The sequence below is a fragment of the Tremella mesenterica genome, assembly GCF_000271645.1.
Source record: "Tremella mesenterica DSM 1558 unplaced genomic scaffold TREMEscaffold_1, whole genome shotgun sequence".
Taxonomy (NCBI): domain Eukaryota; kingdom Fungi; phylum Basidiomycota; class Tremellomycetes; order Tremellales; family Tremellaceae; genus Tremella; species Tremella mesenterica.
In genome coordinates this window covers 5,295,885-5,317,902 of record NW_006711225.1, presented here as the reverse complement: position 1 = coordinate 5,317,902, position 22,018 = coordinate 5,295,885, and the positions used below count along the sequence as shown (strand labels likewise).

Genomic DNA, 22,018 nt, shown 5'->3' with positions numbered 1-22,018 from the left:
TACAAAGTAAAACGCACCGGCACCCCGAATGTAGAATAGCATAGCATTTCGGATATTCGGATACACATCTCTACAATCATACATCATCCATCTCATCTGTCAACTGTCAACTGTCAACTGCTCATATAACATCCCATTCGATACATACATACAGGTATCGAATTTGCCGCCGGACCGTCGGGCTCAAGGAAAAAGATCAAAGGATCTCTCGCGTCCAACCTTTCACCAAATCATCCCTGACAAATTACCATCTCTTTCTTTTTTATTCACCTTTTCTCTTTCCTTCCCCTTGACACCTCATAACCCTCTTGCTCCTATCATCCTTATTCCAAGTTTTGCTTGGCACGATTATATGTAAGGAAGAAAAACCATTTTACGAAATAGAAAAACGAAACCAGAAAGGAAAATACATCATGCGCCCCTACTCTCATTAAGAACATCTGACTTTGTCACTACGAGTCATCACGACCTTTCAGACTGTTTCACAATCTCAATCTTCATTTCGGATCATTTGAAAAAAACCAACTTTATACGCCAGTGACTAGTCACTAGTGGCTCAAGCCTCAGAAACAAAACGCGATACGAAGGAACGAAGGATCACGACTCATCAGGACGCGGTTGCGGTTACTTGACGACAGACTCGGTCAGTGTTCGGCGTACGGCGTATTGAGGGGAAAACGAGAGGGGGAAAGCCATCAATCTCAGTCAGGTGGGAAAGATGATAGGTTCGTTTTTCATCTTTTCATCTTGTCATTTCCCAGAAATCATCTTCAGAACCAGATAGCTTGTTGTGTTGGTATTGCTTCGAATAATGGGTGATACTGGTTGATGGTGATTGACCTCTATAGACAACCCACGTCCTCCATCACAAAGAAGCATCATGACTACCACAACCTCTTACCCACCTTCAAGTCAATTCGAACCTTCATCATCTACCAGTAATCTCAGAGAGTTACTAGATGCGGAAGAAGAACAAGATGTTTTCGACCCCTCTTCCATCGATCCAGCTTTACGTCTTCGAACAGTTCGTACGGCCCATTCTGTCTTAGCTGAGAGTATACGTTCCGAAGCTATGGCAGATCAAAGAAAAAGGAAAAGAAGATTATTTTCTGGAATCAAAAGAAAAGCTTCTACTATGGGAAGTAAAAAACGACCCGTTTCTGAAATCCCATCAACTCGTTCTGTCAGTGGGAAAAGTTCAAAAGAAAGGTCCTCAACAATTAACGATTTCGGAACTAGTACTTCTACCACACCATTAAATCCTATAAAAGAAGAATCAAATCATACCAAAACGAATGTTATCAATTCTTTAAAAGAAAGAAAACATAAAATACCACAAAGAAGAACGGTTTATGTCAATTTACCACTTCCACAACATTTAGTCAATTCTATAGGAGATCCTATAATTCGTTATGTTAGAAATAAAGTTAGGACTTCGAAATATACAATTGTCACTTTTCTTCCTAAAAATTTATTTGAACAATTTCGAAGAGTTGCCAATATCTATTTCCTCACTTTGGTCATTTTACAATTATTCTCCATCTTTGGAGCTCCCAATGCGCAAATAGGAATGTTACCTTTGATTTTCATTTTGAGTATCACAGCTATCAAAGATGGGATAGAAGATTGGCGTAGGTCTAGATTAGATGATGAAGTGAATAATTCAGCTACTACAAAACTCGGAGGATGGAGGAATGTCAATCAACCTAGAGATCCTAGATCGTTTTTGGAAAGAATATTAGGTATCGGGACTGCACCTGGAAAAGCAAGTAAAGGTGTAAGGAAATTAAGAGATACAGAGGCTAAAGCTGGTCAACAGATAATAATGGATCAAATCAAGAATATTGATGAAGAAGAAGAATTATCAAATGTCACCGTGATGGATAAAGGAACAATACCGTTGGATAATATAACACCTTCTGTAAGTTTTCCTCAACCACTTTCCATGATCAAACATTTTATTTACATGTTTCATTGCTGATAAGCAGATATCACTTTCATCAAATATGACCGACCCTCCAGATTATTCCTTAGGAAGATTGATAAAAACTCAATCCGTACCCAGTATGATGTCAAGGAGAAGTGGAGGAGTGATCGATTGGTCTTTCCCAGGATCAGGTTCAGCACAATGGGAAAGAACATTATGGAAAAAACTAGAAGTTGGCGATTTAGTTTTATTGAGGGATAACGAACAAGTTCCAGCGGATATAATCGTTTTATCAACTTCAAATCCTGATGATTTATGTTTCGTCGAAACTAAAAATCTTGACGGAGAAACGAATCTGAAAGTACGTAAAGCTTTGAAAGCCACGGCGAGGATCAACTCCGAAGAAGATTTAGAACATGCTAGATTTATCATTGAGAGTGAACCTCCTCATGCCAATTTATACAATTACAATGGCGTTCTTCGATATACTCCTGTCAACGAAGGAAAAGAAGGAGGAGTGAGGAGTGAGGCGGTAACTATTAATGAAATGTTATTGAGAGGATGTTCTTTGAGAAATACGAAATGGATCATTGGGATGGTTATTTTTACAGGAGCGGACACGAAGATTATGTTGAATGGTGGAGAGACACCTTCCAAACGGAGTAAAATCGAGAAAGAAACAAGTGAGCTGCCTTCCTCCTCCAGATCTGACTGAAGCTGACGCTCAGATTTGTAAGCTACAGTGATGAATCTACACGGTGATGACTAACTCCCAGCAACGTCGTCATGAACTTTGTCGTCTTAATGCTTCTTTGTTTGGTCACTGCTCTGTTACGTGAGTCGTCAGCTAGCGAACCGTCAGGAAATCGAATTTCAGCTAATGTTCAGGCGGTTACTACGCCTCCTTCGATCAAAGCTCAGCTAAATACTATGAAATCGGTGCTGAACCTTCTGACAATATCTACTTGGACGCACTTGTCATCTTTTTGTAAGTCAACGTGTGAAGAAAACTTCATCTGATCTCAGCTCGTGTCTCATAGTCTTTCAAAATATCGTTCCCATTTCTCTATACATCACCATCGAAGTCGTCAAGACCATTCAAGCTTATTTCATTTATCAAGATGTCGACATGTATTACGCAGCATACGATACTCCCTGCGTTCCTAAAACATGGAATATCTCAGATGACTTGGGACAGATCGAATACGTTTTCTCGGATAAGACCGGAACTCTCACTCAAAACATTATGGAATTCAAGAAATGTTCTATACGAGGTATCACGTTTGGAGAAGGTATGACGGAAGCCATGTTAGGTGCTGCAAAACGTACCGGAGAGAATATCACCGAAGCTATGGAAGATCAAGAACCAATGTTGACCGCTGCGAAAGAAAAAATGGTACGCATAATGAAAAGCTCGATACATAATCGATATCTTCGTGAAGACAAATTAACTTTAATCTCCCCCGATATGGCATCCAGTCTTTCAAATCCTTCTGATCCACTTCGACCTCATCTCATTGCTTTTTGGCGCGCTTTGGCTATATGTCACACGGTATTATCCGACGCTCCTGATCCTGATAAACCCACCATAATCGATTACAAAGCTGAATCACCCGATGAAGCTGCTCTAGTGGGAGCAGCCAGAGATGTCGGTTTCCCTTTTGTCAATCGTAATCCTAATCGAATCGATATCGAAGTTCTTGGTCATATTGAAAAATGGACACCTTTAAGAGTATTAGAATTCAATAGTAGTCGAAAACGGATGAGTGTCATTGTGCGAGATCCTCAAAATCGTATTGTTCTCTTCACCAAAGGAGCCGATAGTGTTATATTCCAACGACTTGCTGCAGATCATGATGAAAGATTGAAAAGCGAAACTCTCCGAGATTTAGAGACCTTCGCCAATGGTGGATTAAGAACTTTATTAGTAGCACAACGATATTTGGACGAAAACGAATTCAACGAATGGGCGGAAACGTACGATACAGCATGTGCATCAGTAGAAGATCGTGATTCTGAAATCGATAAAGCATGTGAATTAATCGAACATTCTCTCACTATATTAGGAGCGACAGCATTAGAAGATAAATTACAAGAAGGTGTACCTGATGCTATTGCGACACTTCATCAAGCAGGTATAAAACTTTGGATCTTAACAGGTGATAAATTACAAACCGCAATCGAAATTGGTTATTCTTGTAACCTCTTAACGAACGATATGGAAGTCATGATCATTTCAGCGGATTCTGAACCTGGTGCAAGGATGCAAATCGAAGCTGGTTTAAATAAAATAGCTTCAATGATACCACCTTTATCCGCAAACCCTTCTCATATTTCCAAAAATCGAAATCGACAAAAAATGGATTTAACAGGAAATTTCGCAGTTGTTATCGATGGTGATTCTCTCAGATTCGCTTTACATGAAAGTTTAAAGAAACTTTTCTTAGAACTTTGTAAACAATGTGCTGCTGTTATTTGTTGTAGAGTTTCACCTAGTCAAAAAGCTTTAACTGTAAGATTGGTAAAAGAAGGTTGTAAAGCTATGACTTTATCAATTGGAGATGGTGCGAATGATGTCGCTATGATTCAAGAAGCTAATATAGGTGTTGGATTATTCGGTTTGGAAGGTTCTCAAGCTGCAATGTCTGCGGATTACGCTTTTGGTCAATTTAGGTTTTTAACTAAATTATTGTTGGTTCATGGGAGATGGTCTTATGTTCGGATTGCCGATATGCACGCGAAGTGAGTTTTGGCTTGATTCTTCCTCTACCTCTATCCTGCTCCCCTCTCTTCTCTTCCCTCTCTCCCCATCTCCTCTTCCCTTCTCTCCTCTGCCATCCCCCTCTTCCCCCAACCCCCTTCTGATCTTCAATTGGCATTCTCATGAGCTCAGACTCGTTGTCACGCCGATGATCACATTCTTGTACTCCTGCTATCTCTCCTATACCTTTACGCTTATGCTCTTATCCATTCCAAACGCTCAGATCGTTTTCATGTCCATAGGAGGTCGGGGTGATCCTCGGATCATGATCAAAGATCATTACGACGAACCACTGACACACAGCTTCTTCTACAAAAACATCATCTGGACTCTGGCAATGTTCTGGTATCAACTCTTCTGCGGATTCGACGGTACCTACGTATTCGATTACACCATTCTTTTACTCTACAACACAGTCTTCACTTCTCTTCCCGTAGGTATCATGGGAGCTTTTGATCAAGATACAAACGCCATCGCATCATTAGCTTTTCCTCAACTTTACAAACGTGGTATTCAAAGTTTAGAATATACTCGAACTCGATTTTGGCTTTATATGTTGGACGGATTATATCAATCAGCCGTCATTTTCTTTTTACCTTATCTCGTAACTTATACCGGTATTTCATATTCTTCTTCTGGTCGTGATACTTTATCTCTATCTAGTTTAGGTGCGACGATATCAGCTTGTGGTGTTTTAGCTGCCAACATGTACGTTGGTATAAATACAAGATATTGGACCATCATAATGTTTATCGTTTATATAGGATCAACATTACTTCTTTATATCTTTTTACCCATTTATAGCGTCATAACAGATATTCCATTCGCTGGAACTGTCGAAATAGTTTATTCGACATTTACATTTTGGGCAACGGTTATATTCACAGTTTTCGTTGCTGTTGGTCCTAGATGGTTAATCAGATCAATCCGACAATCTTATTATCCATTAGATAAAGATATAGTAAGAGAAGCTTGGATAAAAGGAGATTTAAAAAGACAATTAGGATTAAAAAGACGTAGAGATAAAAACCGACCTGAAACGAAAACGAAAACGAAAATCGATTCAAACACAAATACAAATACGATAATAGGGACGGTTTTAAAACGTACTTTTAGTGGTGATTCTCCAAGAGGTTCATATCAACCTGCAAATCTTTCTTCACCTCAACGTGATTATCCACCTAGATCTCCTTTATTTTCAGGATCAGAAAGAAATCCATTTTCTTATCCACCTTCACCTTCAAATCCAAATTTCAATTCTCAGACTTCTCCCACATATCACAATCAATCAAATCCTTTAGAAAATGATAATCATACAACAAACGATTCATTCCATCTTTCACAACCTACAGTCCCACCACCTTTTTCAAAAGAAGAACAAACACCTATCACAACAGATGGATTAAGACCGGTGGAAACTCCTTTATCTCAAATTTCTTATACTTCACCATCGGCGATAGATACTTTTAATCTAGCTTCAGCGGAGATAGATAGAATGTCTAGGAATTCAATGGATTTACAAAGAATGTCAAGTTCCATGATGGAGATTGAAAGATCACAATCTCCTCAAAAACATTTATCACCCAGTGCGAGAAGTTCTTTAGGTTTTGATAGTACTTCAGTTAGGAGAAGGTCTGTTCCTTTATCAGGTGGATTATCACCTGTTAGAGGAAGTTTTGATGATAGACATTTGAAATCAAGTGAGGGGGATGTCTTCAGTGCGAAGGAAGAAGAAGATGGATATATGGGGATGGCAGTGTGATATTTTAGACATCATAACTTTGGACTGTGGTCATTTCGACCTCTACACCACAAGATTGGAAAGTCAGATCGAGGAGTGGAGATAGAGTGTTGGCAGGGGGAAAAAGTGAAGGACCGAAAAGGGGAAATTCCGGTAAAGACGATAGAAGTGAGGAAGAAGGATTTGTGGTCTATGTTACATATTCATCAGAGGTTGGTATTGGTTGTCCAGAATCGTATATATCAACGTCAGTCTCGGTTGTAATTTCATCCGAACGTTTGGGCCATGCGGGATCTTGTGCTGTGGTGGGGAAAGGGAGGGGGGTAAATGATATTTCTTAGATAGAAAGAGATTGGATCTCTTGAGACATTGCATGCATCATGGTTGCTACAATTGATCATTCCTGAGTTACATACGATGCACGATAGATACCTTTGTCAGACCGAAAGACGCTGAGTTGTTTCACTAGAGATAGAGGGGGGAAGATATGTAGTGATGCTGAATACTGTCGAAGCGATAAGCCGTGTAGATATGTAGTCCGCGTATGTTTCGAAGGAATAAACAGTCCTGCTTGTGGGTTTTCGCGACGCTGGGCGTGGTAAGAGTATCGAGAGTCCAAGGTCGAACCGGTACCACTTGGTGAAGAGACAGTAGCGATCAAGTGGGACTACAGCATATTGTACGATCGGACGTCCAGTTGACCGGTTGACGAATAACGCTTATTTGTCCACGATGGTTTAGGTAGATGATGGTTGAGAGGATATGTCGAGAGTAGGATGGAGAATGATATGGTTTAATCAGAATCAGAATCCAAATCGAGATTGTAAACAGCATCAGGATCATAACTCCTTCCTTCTTCTTGAGGTAAAGTAGGTTGTTCAATTTCCATACTTTGTGTTGGGATTTCTGATCATCAGCATGACATTCCTAAATACTGATATCTTCACCCTCGCCTTATTCCCTCACACCCTATCTCCTCAATGATCACCACATGACTACACGTTGAATGTGATGGAATCGACTCTGAGAGAAGTATAAAGTCCCGCAAGAAAGAGCAGAGAGGGATTATCATTAGGAATGATAGAGACTGGTATGAGTGATATTAAGTTGATTGAGGGAGGAAGAGATGGAAGGGAAGACGACTCACCCTCTGTGATTTCTCCAGTTTGACCTTGAGTCATACTTCCTTGTAATTGGAATAACAACCCCATTCTCATTGCTGCTTCTGTTGGCCAAGGAGGATATTGAGCTTTATCGGAAGGTGTGAGTAAAGATGATATTGGTGCGCTAGAAGTTTTCGATAATGCTTGTGCGTGTGCTAGAAGGTCTGGAATGTTTAAAGGGTCTATTCGTCAATTTACCAGTGTTCTCTGACAAAACATGAAACGACATATTTCATATCCTTCACAATATGTGTACGAATATTTCATCTTCCCTCATGGTGAGGGGCATCTCTTATTTGGTGGAAATGTCAAAGAGGTGATAAGAACGTACAGGATCATGGAGAAGGGGTTTCAATGAAAAAAAGAAAGTAGCACACTCACTCTTCTCACTCATCTTTATATTCTCCACGTTAACCTTTGCACTCCAAACCATTTCATCTAATTCCCTACTGCCCTTTTCCAACTCCTTACATATCTCCCTTACTTTTTTCTCCAATCCCTCCACACGTTCTTGAGCTATCAGAACGGAATTCCACACCTGTTGATGTTTCTCCAAATCTCTCGTCAACCTAGCTAGATCATCGGTCGATGAACATAATTGAGCATGAATGTTTTGAACGGTTGCTGTTTGTGGAGTGGATGTTCCCAATTGGGTGAAAAGTTGAGTGAGGAGTGTGGTTTGGGTGGTAAGGTTTTTCAGGAGAGAATTTCGAATGGGAGGTTCGGTTTGAAGAGGAGGTTCTACTGTCATTTTGAGTTGACTCTTCACCCACTATGTCAGAGTAGTAGTACTGATGATAACAAAGCTTGAGTGAGGTATAGAGTGGAAGAATAGTTAAACAAGTGGTCAGAGTTTTGGTTGGTTTGTTGGTTCGGAATTCGGATCCGAATGGACCGAAAAAAAGTTCCCTTCTCAACTTTTCAACTGACTGTTGACTTTTTGACATTTGTCTTCTGACTGTCAATTGCTGATAGCTGTCTCGAGTACGAGTACGAGTACTTTACTTACACTTAGTACCCGCAAAAGACAAGAGTAGCAAGATGGCAGCGGCTGCCATACGATCCAGCTTGAAATTGGGTATGATCCCAGCAGATGGGATTGGGAAAGAGGTCATCCCTGTGAGTCTACCCTTCGGGATAAAATATCAACTTTATCCTGTCGGGTGATGAATAATAATGCAATGAAGAATTCTGAAACAATAGTGCGCTCAAAGAGTTTTAGAAGCTCTCGGTTCTTCAATTCCCAGACCAGAATTCATACCCCTTCTAGCGGGATGGGAAGAGTTTAACAAGAATGGAAAGGCTTTACCGGAGGAAACCATACGGTGAGTTGCTATCCTCGCATTCCACCATCCCTACATACTTCCAGCTTACCCACTTCAAATGTCCATCTAAAAAGCTTCCCTAACCCATTTTCATGACACTATATAACTTCTCCTTACTATACACTTCACTTGATGACTCGTAAAGCAAAGAAATACCTTTACAATCTTCTCTGCTAACAACCAGAGTACTCAAAGAAGAATGTGACGGTGCAATGTTCGGTTCCGTCTCTTCTCCATCTCATAAAGTTCAAGGATATTCATCTCCCATAGTAGCTCTACGTAAACATTTAGACCTTTACGCAAATGTTCGACCAGTATCTTCAGTCTCAGGATTGACAGGTCCTAAGATAAACATGGTCATAGTACGTGAAAATACAGAATGTTTATATATCAAAAAAGAAGAAATACATGATTCACCTCAAGGTAAAGTATCATTCGCAACTAGACAAATCAGTGAACGTGCAAGTTCTAGAATTGGGAAAATGGCTTTTGAAATAGCTTTACGTAGAGCTGAAGAACGTAAAGTGAAGAATTGGGAAGGTTGGTGGGAAGGACCTTCAAAAGTTACTATAGTTCATAAAAGTAATGTTTTAAGTGTTACGGATGGATTGTTTCGTGAAACTGTTAGAAAGGTTAAAGAGATGGATGAGAGGTTTAAAGGGGTTTTGATGGAAGAACAATTAGTTGATTCTATGGTTTATAGAATGTTCAGAGAGCCCGAGTGAGTACTTTTTGTGTTTTTTGGAGGGAAGGTTGTTAATTTGATAGAATTTTTGATGTGGTTGTTGCTCCGAATCTTTATGGAGATATAATTTCGTATGTCTATTTGGTACGTTTGAGTTATGGCTGATTCGTAGGGATGGAGCTGCTGCGTTGGTAGGATCTTTGGGTTTAGTACCTTCTATCAATGCTGGTGATGATTTCGTCATGGGAGAACCGTGAGTTGACTACCCATCTGATACTGTCTACCTCCTCTTTCGCCGAAATTATGACGTTACATTCTTACCACGGACCTGAGTCTCCGATGACCCTATCCCACTGAAGAATCCACTCCATCGCTCCCAGGTGATAAGAATGACAAGTTCCATGCCTTCTCTCACACAGGATTACTCTCCTGACTTGCAACCGATTGACACGAAGTAGGACTGACTATCAGCGTACACGGGTCCGCTCCAGATATCGAAGGAAAGGGTATGGCTAATCCTATCGCTTCTATCCGGTAAGTTCTGATAATCATCATCTCTTTCCTGTCTTATCTTGCTGTTCTCATGTTATCTTTTTATTCTCATGTCATCTTCTTATTTCAATGCCATCTTCTTATTCCATGTTATCTATCTATCTAACCTATACTTCTTCATCCCGTGACAAATCGTACCTTTCTCCTTCTCAAACACATTAAACTCCCCAGATCTGGACATCTCCAAAACCCGAATTGGTTATCACTAACATCAGCTCCGCATCACTCTTACTAGCCTCGATGGGGTACACCACCCCCGCAGCGAAGATCAACACAGCGGTAGATTCCGTACTACTTCAAGGTAAAGTCCTCACCCCTGATTTGGGTGGGAAAGCCACCACTACGGAAGTCACAGAAGAAATCATCAAGCGATTGTGATTATGATTATGCATATGCATGATTTGTATGCTATGAAAATATTACCATGATAACAAGTTCAAAGTTGACCAATTGACAATTTGCTAATCTTCACTTTTATCCGTGTTTTCAAGACGATTTGCTGAACTGTACTTTTGTCCGTGTTTTCGTGCCCAGTGAGTGAGTGAGTGAGTGGTATAGGTATGTGGAGGAAGGTGTTGTCCAATTTGCATGAACAATATGGGTTACACTTTGAATGACAAAGGTACCAAGGTGGAGTAGTCGATGAATTGAGATAAAATAAAAGGGAAAGTAGAATGAACCGATTGAAACAAGAAAGAAAAACACACAAAGGGTTGAACGAAGTTAAAGGGAAGAGAAGAGAGGAAAAGTTATGATATACAGTAGAAATGAGAAGAATAAAAAAAACCCTCCACTACAATTCCTTCAACCTTAAAATCAAATTAACTAAAATACTTCCAACCAAAGCTAAACATAAAATCGTAGGTCCCCATTTATCATGATAATCCACTGCTTCTCTCTTTCTTATTTTTATAATCCTATATGTGTACATTCCCCCACTGTAGACGATAGCTAGTAGAGAAGTGAAAGTGAAACATGTTGCTGAGAAGATTCCTATGAGGTCTGTTGGGGGTATGAAATTTAATAAAGTTATTGATACTGCTGAGAGTAGGATGGCGAAATGAGACCACTGAAAAGTTAGCTTTGAACGATTCTCTCTTCTCTGTACGTCACCTCCCCCCCACCCCACCCCCTCCTTCCCGTGAATCATTCAATCTCTGGTGTGTTGGTCCACCCTTCTCGTGGTTCTTCGAGGTCATTCTTTCGAAAGAACCATCACTTTTTCACTGTACCAGTGGTACACTTCTGTTTTGCTTACGATCCGTGTTGGGAGGAAGGAGCTACGATAGGGGGGGGGGGGTGGGGAGCTGAGGTATGATCTTGTGTGGAGAAGAGGATTGTGAGTTATGAGGATGAAGGAAAATCTAAGAACTGACCTTTAAAAACGTCCTCTCGGCGGCAAAAACGACTTTCGGTTCAATCCTTATCGGAACAGCTATTTTCTTTCCTTGTGGAGCTCTGAAATTATCCACATAAATCACTCTATTACCATCTTCATCATCTTCTTCATCCACTTCGTCTTCTCCTTCTCCTTCTCCCTCTCCCTCTCCTTCCCTTTCTACCACATGTCCTTCTTGTCTCTCAGCAGCTTCATTCAACTTTTTCAAACTCCTCTCATCCAATAAAGAAACATCCCTATCGAACTTATCACTAGCAGCTAAAGGATCGATCCTCAACCCTTTAGCATAACCCCCTCCATTTCCTAATGATTTCTTCGAAAAAGATGATGATCCAACTTGAACAGCTTCAACTTGAGCATGTGCTTCATCCCTCAATTTCTGTTCCCTAAAATCTCTCGCTGCTCTGGCTTGAGCAGCAGCATCAGGTGGAAGTCGTAAATGTTGATCTTCATTTTTAGCCGAATGGATTAAATATTCATCATCTTCTTCTCCTTCTGAAACAGGTTCATGATAAGTATTTTGTGATCCTGATTGAGATTGTAAATGTGGTGAAGGTGAAGGTGAAATCGTATTCGAGATCGTGTTTGAAGAAGAATTATAAGAATGTCCAATAGAATGAGGTCTTTCGATCAAAACTTTTGATCGTGAAGAAACTGGTTTTCGAATATCTTGATCCATTTGAGGTAACCAAAAAGGTATCAAATCAACTCTTTCAGGTAATAAACTTGCACAACCATGAATGAATTTTGAAAATTTAGGTACAGCTTCAACTAAATGTGAATCTATCAAATCTCTTATCCATTGTGGCGCTTCTTCACCTACTTTTATAGCTAACTTCACTTCTAAAACACCATATGGGAATAATTCTTTTTCGTTCGGTTTTATAGTTGGGAATGGATGATCTAGATTTAAATCCGTTCGACGCCAATTACCATGTGTACGATCTATACCATCAAAATTATCTTCTCGTACCATTGTCAACTCCGTATCTAAAGAAATCCGAACAGTAGCGTTTCCAGGTAATTGAAAAGCAGTACGATTATAAAAAGTCCTCATGACAGGTCGAAGGTTTCGAGTTATGATGGCGTATTGAATCTCGTTTGATAATTGTTTCATTGATTCAACTTCTTTTTCAGTTTTCTTGCCAATTTTAACTAAACGATCGAATTCTTCGTCCATCGTATAGGTACCAGCGAGGAAATCGTTTAATTTATCTTCTTTAATGACAAAACGTTCTTTTACTGATTTTTCTCCTGTCCAATCTTCTCGATGAGTCTTTCTTTCAACGAATATCTAAATTGTAAGCTGATTAGGCAAAAGCAAGAATGGCATGAGGACGAGCTCACGTTTGTCCCGTCTACATCACCATACCAACGCATTCGGATAGCTTCTGCACCTTCGGTCTTTTCCAATCGACCGAGGTACAACTCTAACTCTTGATTATCGAAATAAATAGAGGTAATGGCGGAATCTTTGACGTTAAATTCTTTATTCGGATCGAAAACTGAGGTATCAGTCCTGATTCGAACACTTGAATGACAAACTCACCTAAAACAGGTAGATGTTTCATGATGGCCAATTTGAGAGGAACGATATTCTCATCATGTACCTTAGAATGAGCACAAAGACCCTTCACAAATCCATCCTCCAGACTCACCCAGTATTTCGTCGTACTCCTCGTGAATGCATTCTGACTTCCTCCCGCCGTAGAATCCCCCTCAATTGGATGGCCCCTCGTTCGAACAAGATCGAATAATTTGGATAGTTTTACGACCAAAACGTCATAATTCATTTTATAAAACGGATGAGTTTCTAAGAAATCTTTCGTGAACACAGGTTTCAAAGCGAATCCTGTGATTTTCTTTCAAATCAGCCTCTTCACCACCCCTATCGGTAGGCTTACTCACATCATGTTTCTTGACAATCTTGATAAACCCAGTAAAGTTGAGTTTGGTGAAAAGGGACAGATCATGTACGTCGGCCACTAAAACCGCAACTTCCTCTTCCAACTCTCTGAAACGTTCTTCCAACGAATCGAAACTAATCCCACTTTCCGATCCAACATCGTCATCGTCACTACCTTCATCATGATCCCTATGATCCCTCACATGTCTCTCTAAATCCCCCGGTGTCACTTCATGAATCAAATCATCCTCTTCATCTTCATCCTCCTCTTCATCGATACTATCCCCCGCTTTAGCAACTAAACCGATGACCTCTTTTTCCAAAGCGTTGATACGTCTCAACAGCTCTTCTGCTTTTTGAGTTTGGAAAGTTTGACATTTCTCCAATTCTCGATGTAATGCTTGGATGAAATCAGCTTCGGCCGTATCACTCCATGGGACAGTAGCTTTGATTTGTTTTTTCAAAGCACCATAGGCGATATATTGATCTGCCCATTCGGCGTACCTAGAGTCCTGAGTGTGAGCAGCATATCGCGTGAGTAGAGATGAAGCACTCACTTTAATACGACGACCGAATTTCATATCCTCAATCGAAGAAAAGAGAAGGGTAAATTGTCAAGAGGATAGGAGAGGGTATAAGTAAGGGTACGTAATGATACAGTAGGTCGTGTGCACCGATCGACGTATAGAGTGATGCCCGAAAGGGGTAAATTGGGCGGTGATTCTGATATCCTTTGATCGATACACAGATCACTGCGATACCTTGTAGATCCAGCGAAAAAGAAGAAATGCAGTTGGAAGAGAGAAGATACTCTTCTCTACATATGTGTCAGGTGGAACAGGAAAAAAGGGTAGGCTCGGCACTACTAGCAAGGCAGATGGTTGGCTGTAACAGTCAAATGAGAGAACACACGTGCGTGGGTGAACACGAACTAGCTCGACTGCCTGCCAGGTTGGTCAGGCACTTCTTCATCGCTTATCGGCCGCCGTCAACCGAGTCATCATGTTAGACAAGACGATATAAAGGGTGTGATAAGAGTATAGAGGTTGTTAGAGGTGCCATATGTAAAACTGGTATGAAGATGTAGGCAACATAGGCAAAATGTCAAGCTGATGAGATGGAAAGATCAGTGGCAAGAAGTAGTAAAGAAGACAAGCATCATTTCGCCAAGATCGAGATCCGTGCCTTGCCTGAGATATACCCTTTGTCCGAAATGAGTCAAGTCTCTTTGTGGTAGATATCTCCTCAGCCCAATAGCCACATATACTGTACAACACAAAATGCCTTATCAGTATCAATACCTCGAAGGCCTTTTCACTTATACCACATGGGATAAAGATGTGAGTGCCCAGTTCCTTACTTGCGGCGCCCTCTGATGATACATACATACTTCCACACTAACTGGCACAGATCAAAAGTCGTTTAGGGCTCGACGGGCGTTTTGCAAATTGGGCAGCCTTTCGTCAACATATCCAAGGTCAGTCCGATATCATGAGTGACTTATCGCTGACCAGAATCAGGTCTCAAGGAACAAGCGGAATTAGAGGGATATACTTTGAAAGTCATCTACGCCGCCCGACATGGTCAAGGTAAGTACATACTACCACTAGCACTCCTTTCATATCTCTTTACCTGTATCTTCAGACTGACACACAGCCGAACATAATGTCATTGAAGCCAATTACATTCATAGGGAAGAAGACGACATCATCTATCCTCCCCCTCTAGGTCCTGCTCACATGCGTTTCCCAGTTCTTGATCCTAAACTCACATCGCTGGGAAGATCACAAGCCAACAATTTACGTTTGACCCTGCAAGAAGAGGTCTCTAGGGGCTTACCAATACCTCAGGTATGGTACGTTAGTCCATTAAGAAGAGCAATAGAGACTAGTGGAATAGAATGGGGTTTTCTATTCGATGATAAATGGGAATATCGATTGGATGAAGATGTTTCTGTGGTTGATCATAAAGTTCCTATAAGAGCTATAGAAGTGAGTCAAATCAATCCTTGATTCGTTCCATGGTACGAGATGTGGCAAGTTATATTGAGATTGACGATAGAATCTGAGAGAACATCTTCATGCTCATCAATGTGACGCTCGATTACCTACCGAGGAATTATCACACGAATACCCCAATATCTCTTTCGAAGGATTACAAAACATCGATCCTTTATGGCGTAGTTTTGAACAACGTGAGGAGGAAGGGTACAGAGGTGGGGATATAAGGGAAACGGAAGATGAATTAGTGGAGAGATTAGGAAAAGGTATAGCAGAAGCTATCGAATTGAGTGGGGATGCTACTTGTGAGTACTGACAGAATCCTTTGTCTGAGAATGTAATTACTGATGAGGTAGATTTGAGCGTAACTTCACATTCGGGAGCTATGAGAGGTGTATATAAGTCTCTTGGAGTACCCCCAAGACCATTGACGGTAGGGGAGATGAACGTCCTTGTCATGAGGGTTAAGCAAGTGGACAAAGAGATTTGAGATTTGAGCTATATCGTGCCAGCTTCAACTCTACGATCTGCCTGCCTTTTGCATGCAGTGATGACCCGTAGCATGTAGTATGCAACGACGATATGTCAGAATATACCCGCACTGGCTGATACGCTGTTCACTCTGTTGCCCATGGGCCATGGAATGTACTCTACTCGTACGCATGATGTCACTGCGATCCGACTTACGCTCGGGCCCCGCACCCTAACCGCACTGCGCACCGCATTCCGCACATCCATCCCTCCTCCTTCGCTAACTACAGTATCTTACTCGACCTGTAACACCCAACCAGCAACAACAGCTGAGACCTACTCTCACACTCGTGGTTCACACTACCACGGCATCCATCAACACCATGTCGTTTCCATACCTCGCCCGGACGACGTGAGTCTTTCTCCTTCTTCCCGCTGTTAAGGGGCTTCACCCCTCTTCCTTTGACTTCTCACATTCCAGGTCCAGTAAGTACCTGCTGACCGCTAGGATCAGATACAAATCACCACATGAAACCGACTTATCTTTTGAAAAAGATGTCATGTCAGTCTTGCACCTCGTAAATCCGTCCGTTCTTCACACTGATATCCGCAGTATACGTGTCACCGGACCTAATCCCGACGATGAAGATTGGTTGGTTGGTGAGACTATGGACGGGGTGAAATCAGGTGGATTCCCAAAGGTAAGTCTTTATCGTCCTCCCCATGTCAACCTGTGCTCTACTTTGATCTACCGAGCTGATCTTCCAGGACTTTGTCATACCCGAGCCAACATCCACTGAAGATGACCCCTCTCCGACTTCCTCCCATGTGTCTGCCTCGAGGCTCGAAGCTATCAATCAAGAGGGAAATGAGGAACCATCTCTTGATCCACCAGCTCCCCCTTCTCCAGTATTGAAATCAATACCTCTCCCCCCTTCCTCCGTTTCTAGCCCGGTAATCCCCCCATCAACCATCACAGATAAACCGGAAACCTCATCTCTTCCAGCAACGGAGAACTCTCCTCCTCGACAAACATTGAAAGAACGTTTAGCTTTCTTCAACGCTGCTGCTCAAGCTCAATCGAAAGCTGCCCCGCCTCCTATAAAACCCAAGCCGGTATCCGGGGGATTGACGTGGAGTCAACGTCAAGCTTTGCGTAAAGAACAAGAAGCGAAAGAACAGCTTTCCACCAAATCCGAAGAGCCAACACAAAGCAGAGTCACCCCCGCCGAGCATCCTCCACGTCCTACTTCCGAACATCAAGAGAAAGACGAGGGTTCGGGTTCGGGAATGTCAGCAAACGACGCAACTAGCTCTGTCATCAAGGGTATGTCACTCAAGGAACGTATGGCGGCTTTACAAGGAGCAGGAGCTTTTGGAACTCCTGAAGTCACACCTTCACCACCGGCCTCTACCGGTAAAGTATGGAAACGTCCTCCACCGCCACCAGAACCTCAAGGGGAAGAAGAAGAAGAGGGAAAGGCTCAAACTCCTGATGAAGAGGATGGACTTGCTGAAGCGGAAGAACCGAGTGAGGAGGAACAAGAGAGGGCGAGGAGAGCAGCTATTGCTGCGAGGATGGCAAAGCTAGGCACAAGAGGTCCAATGGCTATGGCGTTACCTCCTCCGAAACCCATCAAGAAGCCAACACTGAGGGCTAGTCCTTCTGCCAGTCCATCACAAGAGAAGACTGAAGCATCGGCTAGTCAGGGTGCAATCGTACCTAGCGGACCCGTTCAGTCCGTCCAAGATAGTCAAGACACCCCCGCACCGTCCATACCCCCTCCTCAGGTTCTTCAGCGCATTCCCACGCTTCCTCAAGATGATCTCTCAGAAGAAGCGATAAACGCAAGGAGCGACCCCCCACCTCAGGTCATGGTGGAAGATGAAGAAAAACCTTTGTCAAAGTCTGACGAGCAGTTGGCATGGGAAGAAGAAGCCGGGGAATTAGGACGACAGACAGGTGGTGCTGAAGGAGGAATGGCTGCTGGTATCGCTCTTGCTCCTATCCAGTCGGATGACGCTCAAGTCGAAAAAGACGCACCTACTGATTTCGGCAATATCAAAGATCGTGGGGTAGGCGTGGCGGCGGAGATGCAAGGACCGGGGAGTATCATCGATGCCAATCCCATAGAGAATCAAGAAGTAGAGGAAGGTATAGAAGAGGGAGGTCAGGAAAAAGACGCTATTATAGAAGAAGCTCAGAAAGGAGGTTTGATATTAGACGAAGAGCCCAGAATGGTCCCTCTTCATCCTCCTGCTCAGGAGTCTCCGATCGACGAGGAGGAAGAGGGAGAAGAAGATACTCCACCTCCCCCTCCGCCACCTAGGATGAGCTTGATCGATGTACCTAAAGATGAAGTGGAGCTCAAGCATGAACACGATGCGGAGGCGGCGCCACCGGTATCAAGAAGATCTATGGATAGGTCGATGCATCCCGCTCCTCCTCAGGCTCCTCTGCCCTCTCCTCCTGTTGGAAATCCTCTGATTCCCCCAAGCGAAGACGAGGAGGAGGATGAGGATGAGGGAGAAGATATTGGTTTGGTGAGGGAGGAGGTGGAGGAAGAAGAAGAAGTCCCCCCTCCTCCGCCTGCAAGAAAGCCGTCTCTGCCACCCGTTCGTACGGCTTTATTTCCAGTACCAGTAGTACCTCAATCTCCGGTTCGACCTTGTACGTGCTCTTTTCCCACCTTCCAACCAGGCTAATATGAAGTTGTTCAGGAGGAATCGTCTCCTTCCCCACAGTCACCCAGTCAATCCAACCAATCTCCTTCCGCAGATGATGAGGGCAAGAGTCGAGCATCTGCCATGGCGGCTCGAATGGCCAAGATGGGAGGCATCAAATTCGGTGTTCCTCCTCCTATTCGACAGAAAACCCTGGTAGATGACCAGCAGAAGACAAGTGGTGGATCTCCAACTACCAATCTCCCAGACTCTCCCATCGATCCATCTCCTCCAGTAGGTAAAGAGGAAGAGGAAGAAACTCCAGAGCAAGAAGCAGCGAGGAAGAGGGCGACTTTAGCTCGACTGAAAGCAGGTGGGACATTAGGATTCGGAATGTTCAGTCATGCTCCTGTTTCTCCTACGTCTCCCTCTGCCGAATTTGAGGATACACGAGGATTAGAACAAGAGTCTGAGATGACCGATACACCACCTCCTATTCCACCCAACCGACCACATATGTCCCTCGAACCTGTAATCGCAGATGAAAATGTGTCAGATGATGCTCCTCCTGTTCCTAGCAGACCACCTGTCCCTACTCCTTCTTCTAGACCTTCACTCCCTCCTCCACCTCCACCTCAGGACGAAGAAGATTCGCCTACTTCTCCACCCCCAATCCTAACCAAAGAACACAGAAGATCCATGTCCAATTCCAGTACTCAAGCTTCTAGAAGGTTCAGTGGACAAGCGCCTATACTCACAATACCTGAAGATACTTTCCAACCTCTTTCTTTAGAGCCTGAATCTTCATTCGATGATCCTCCTCCTCCTGTCCCACCACATCGACCTACTTCAAATCCATCAGAGTCAAGGAAATCAGGATCGTTTGTCTACCCCTCTAGTCCAATGTCACCGGTCAGAACTCATTCAAGAGTTGAGAGTGATACGCTTGGTATGGGTCATCATGCACATACACGTCAAGGTAGTCAAGGTGGTCAAGGTGCCCAAGGTTCTAGTCCTGTACAGACAAGAGGGTCAATGTCTGTGAATAGACCTGGGTATGCGGAGTTACAAGAGGCCAGTAAGACCTTTGGTGGGAGATTAGCAGGGGCGGCCAGAGGGTTATTCGAACAAGGTAGACGGGGAAATTATGGGGTGAGTAAAATCCTTTCTCTTACTCATTCCTCCGGTTTCAATATCGTATCAAGGACTACACTCGTCTCGTGTCCTTGTGGCTGTTTTTTCCATATGAGTCATCACCCTCATAAACCACCGTCCTAAACATCCCCATCTTGTGCTACGTGAGCTGGGCCATCCTGTCATATATCGTACAGGGTTCTTTGTGATATTCGTCATGTACATCCTCCTGATCTCTGTATCGACTGCCAGTAAAAGATGGACAGGATGTAGCTGATGAGCAGGACGGAAGCCCAGCTGGGTTCGTTCTTCTCGCCATGGAACGTGCAGGACTTGCACCACCTCTACACCAATGGGGTTTGGTGATTTACGAACAAGAAGTTTCTTCTGTTCTACGACGATATGATGAGGTGAGTTGCGTTGTTCTCAGCTTATACACACATTTTTCTCCATCTCACCGGTGTTCTTCGGCACTATCCTATGCGTCTTTCATACCCGGATTGTCTCGTGAACAATCCGTTGTCTTCTTTCCCATGCGACCTCTTTTGCGTCTGTAAAGTCTTACACGTCTTTTGTGTCCAGATCATCTCTTGGACCACTTTATACTCATGTCTCGATCAATTACATAATCTCCTCATCTGAGGTTCTCGAAGTTGTTAGCCTCAACTGACCATCAGCCCCGACCAGGAGACATCGCCGCTTTCTACGATGCAAAGCTCAAAGGCAAAAAAGGTCTACAATCGTATTCTCAAGCAGTGGGCAGTGTCGAGGAACCCCTCGTTGGTGTGGTGATAGAATTCGACGAGAAGAGACATAATAAGATCAGAGTGTGGCAAGTCGAAAGAGGATTACCGGAGGAAGTGAGTTATAGGTGTGATGATTTGAAGAGTGGAAGGATTGTGGTGAGTGATTTCATCTGTTCTTTCTGGAGAATAGTTTCCAAGTCGTGTTGGATCCTTGGCCGTTCCCTTACAGGGTTATAGGGTTAGGTTTATGTTTGTTGCAGAAATGTTTTAGTTGGGTGACGCTGATGGATAGGTATACAGACCTGGGTTCTGAGGATGAGAATAGCTAGTGTATCTTTTTCCTTGTTGATGAATGATAGCCATGAGATGATAGGGTACGTAATCTTGGGTTTGAAGGAGGTCACAAGTCGTGCCACATTCCATCTTGCTATGATATGTCGTCGTACGTTCCATGTGTAGATCTGCTTCTGTGTGGTCTTCAGTAGTTTGACGTAGCACGTAGCACACGGCATACGGCATACAGCGGTACAGCGGGATACACGAGGCCTATATGGTTCAAACCCCTCTGACCATGAGAACGTGTCTGAGTAGAGGCCACCTAAGCTAGTGCAGAAGTACGAGTCAAGTGGCGATGCGGCGAGCTCCGAATGCTGAATGGGAAGCACCTCACTTTGGAAAATGCTTCCCCTTGTCTCTTTGGTATCCCCCTATCCCACCCAATCCATCCAAATCATCCCCACCACTTCTCTTTCTCTCTTTTCTCTCTCTCCTTCACACAAACACACCTACCTCTCTTCTACCTTCTCAACTCTCCTCTACCATCTAACCACTCACCAGACCTAAACATCCATCTCATGATCTCAAATTCCATTCAAATATATATAAAAAACAACCCCTTTCCCCAAACTTACAAATGAACGACGACGCCCAACCATCATCATCACTCACACGTAAGAATAAGAAAATCCAACATCCTTCACATTCCACTTCTGTCTCTGCTTCAGCTTCAGGTTCTGGTTCTGGTTCTGAACATAATCCTGAAATACAAGTAAGAAGATCTGCTAGATTATCTTTATCAGCTTTGAACGATTCTAGATCTTTGAACGATCCTAAATCTTTGAACGATCCAGAAGGTAAAGGTAAAGGAAAGGTAAAAGAGGAAATTGGATCAAAGTGAGTTTTTTCCATATCTCATTACATTACTCTTTTGGTCTCTTTCTTTTTCCCCTTCTTTCAAATCGGTATCACCTCGTTTTCTGTTGCTTAGATCGCTTCACTGCCTTTCACTCGAATTCTTATTTCAAGTATGAGGATCATTTCCTATGAGGATGCAAAAACGTCTTGTTCGTGTTCATCCACTTTCACCCTCACATGAGTGCATGAATTATATGAGTGTAGATTTTACACTTGGAAACACTAGCTCTTTCTGCGGTTTCGCGGGATTAGTATAAAGAATGAAAGGAGATATCATCTTTGGTATCGTCTCGAAGTTTCATACATTCCACCTTTTCTTTCATCTTTTTGACTCTTTTCGCCACAATTCA

The 22,018-nt window shown here is 42.8% G+C and overlaps 5 protein-coding genes across 5 annotated transcripts; 3 read left to right on the top strand and 2 right to left on the bottom strand.

Annotated features, from left to right (window-relative positions):
• Positions 1-880: 880 nt before the first annotated feature.
• Positions 881-6,450, top strand: TREMEDRAFT_26850 (uncharacterized protein; the record flags this gene model as incomplete). The annotated part of the gene is made up of 5 exons (XM_007000740.1): positions 881-1,921; positions 1,986-2,610; positions 2,816-2,915; positions 2,954-4,669; positions 4,992-6,450. The coding sequence occupies 5 exons, from the start codon at positions 881-883 to the stop codon at positions 6,448-6,450; spliced, it is 4,941 nt and encodes a 1,646-aa protein (XP_007000802.1).
• A 772-nt stretch (positions 6,451-7,222) lies between these two features.
• TREMEDRAFT_26120 (uncharacterized protein) lies at positions 7,223-8,343 on the bottom strand (the record flags this gene model as incomplete). The annotated part of the gene is made up of 3 exons (XM_007000660.1): positions 7,223-7,335; positions 7,577-7,774; positions 7,974-8,343. The coding sequence occupies 3 exons, from the start codon at positions 8,341-8,343 to the stop codon at positions 7,223-7,225; spliced, it is 681 nt and encodes a 226-aa protein (XP_007000722.1).
• A 209-nt stretch (positions 8,344-8,552) lies between these two features.
• Positions 8,553-10,567, top strand: TREMEDRAFT_37357 (uncharacterized protein). Its single transcript, XM_007000832.1, has 7 exons — positions 8,553-8,711; positions 8,796-8,917; positions 9,102-9,638; positions 9,686-9,733; positions 9,775-9,855; positions 10,074-10,136; positions 10,370-10,567. Exons 1-7 carry the CDS (start codon positions 8,634-8,636, stop codon positions 10,530-10,532), a joined length of 1,092 nt encoding a protein of 363 aa, XP_007000894.1. The 5' UTR covers positions 8,553-8,633; the 3' UTR covers positions 10,533-10,567.
• A 380-nt stretch (positions 10,568-10,947) lies between these two features.
• On the bottom strand, positions 10,948-14,040 carry TREMEDRAFT_59673 (uncharacterized protein; the record flags this gene model as incomplete). The annotated part of the gene is made up of 7 exons (XM_007001712.1): positions 10,948-11,223; positions 11,531-12,847; positions 12,901-13,058; positions 13,103-13,163; positions 13,212-13,415; positions 13,462-13,971; positions 14,017-14,040. The coding sequence occupies 7 exons, from the start codon at positions 14,038-14,040 to the stop codon at positions 10,948-10,950; spliced, it is 2,550 nt and encodes an 849-aa protein (XP_007001774.1).
• A 658-nt stretch (positions 14,041-14,698) lies between these two features.
• Positions 14,699-16,059, top strand: TREMEDRAFT_70980 (uncharacterized protein). The gene is made up of 6 exons (XM_007002022.1): positions 14,699-14,799; positions 14,870-14,936; positions 14,980-15,048; positions 15,116-15,450; positions 15,521-15,764; positions 15,816-16,059. The coding sequence occupies exons 1-6, from the start codon at positions 14,740-14,742 to the stop codon at positions 15,947-15,949; spliced, it is 909 nt and encodes a 302-aa protein (XP_007002084.1). The 5' UTR covers positions 14,699-14,739; the 3' UTR covers positions 15,950-16,059.
• The last annotated feature ends 5,959 nt before the right edge of the window (positions 16,060-22,018 follow it).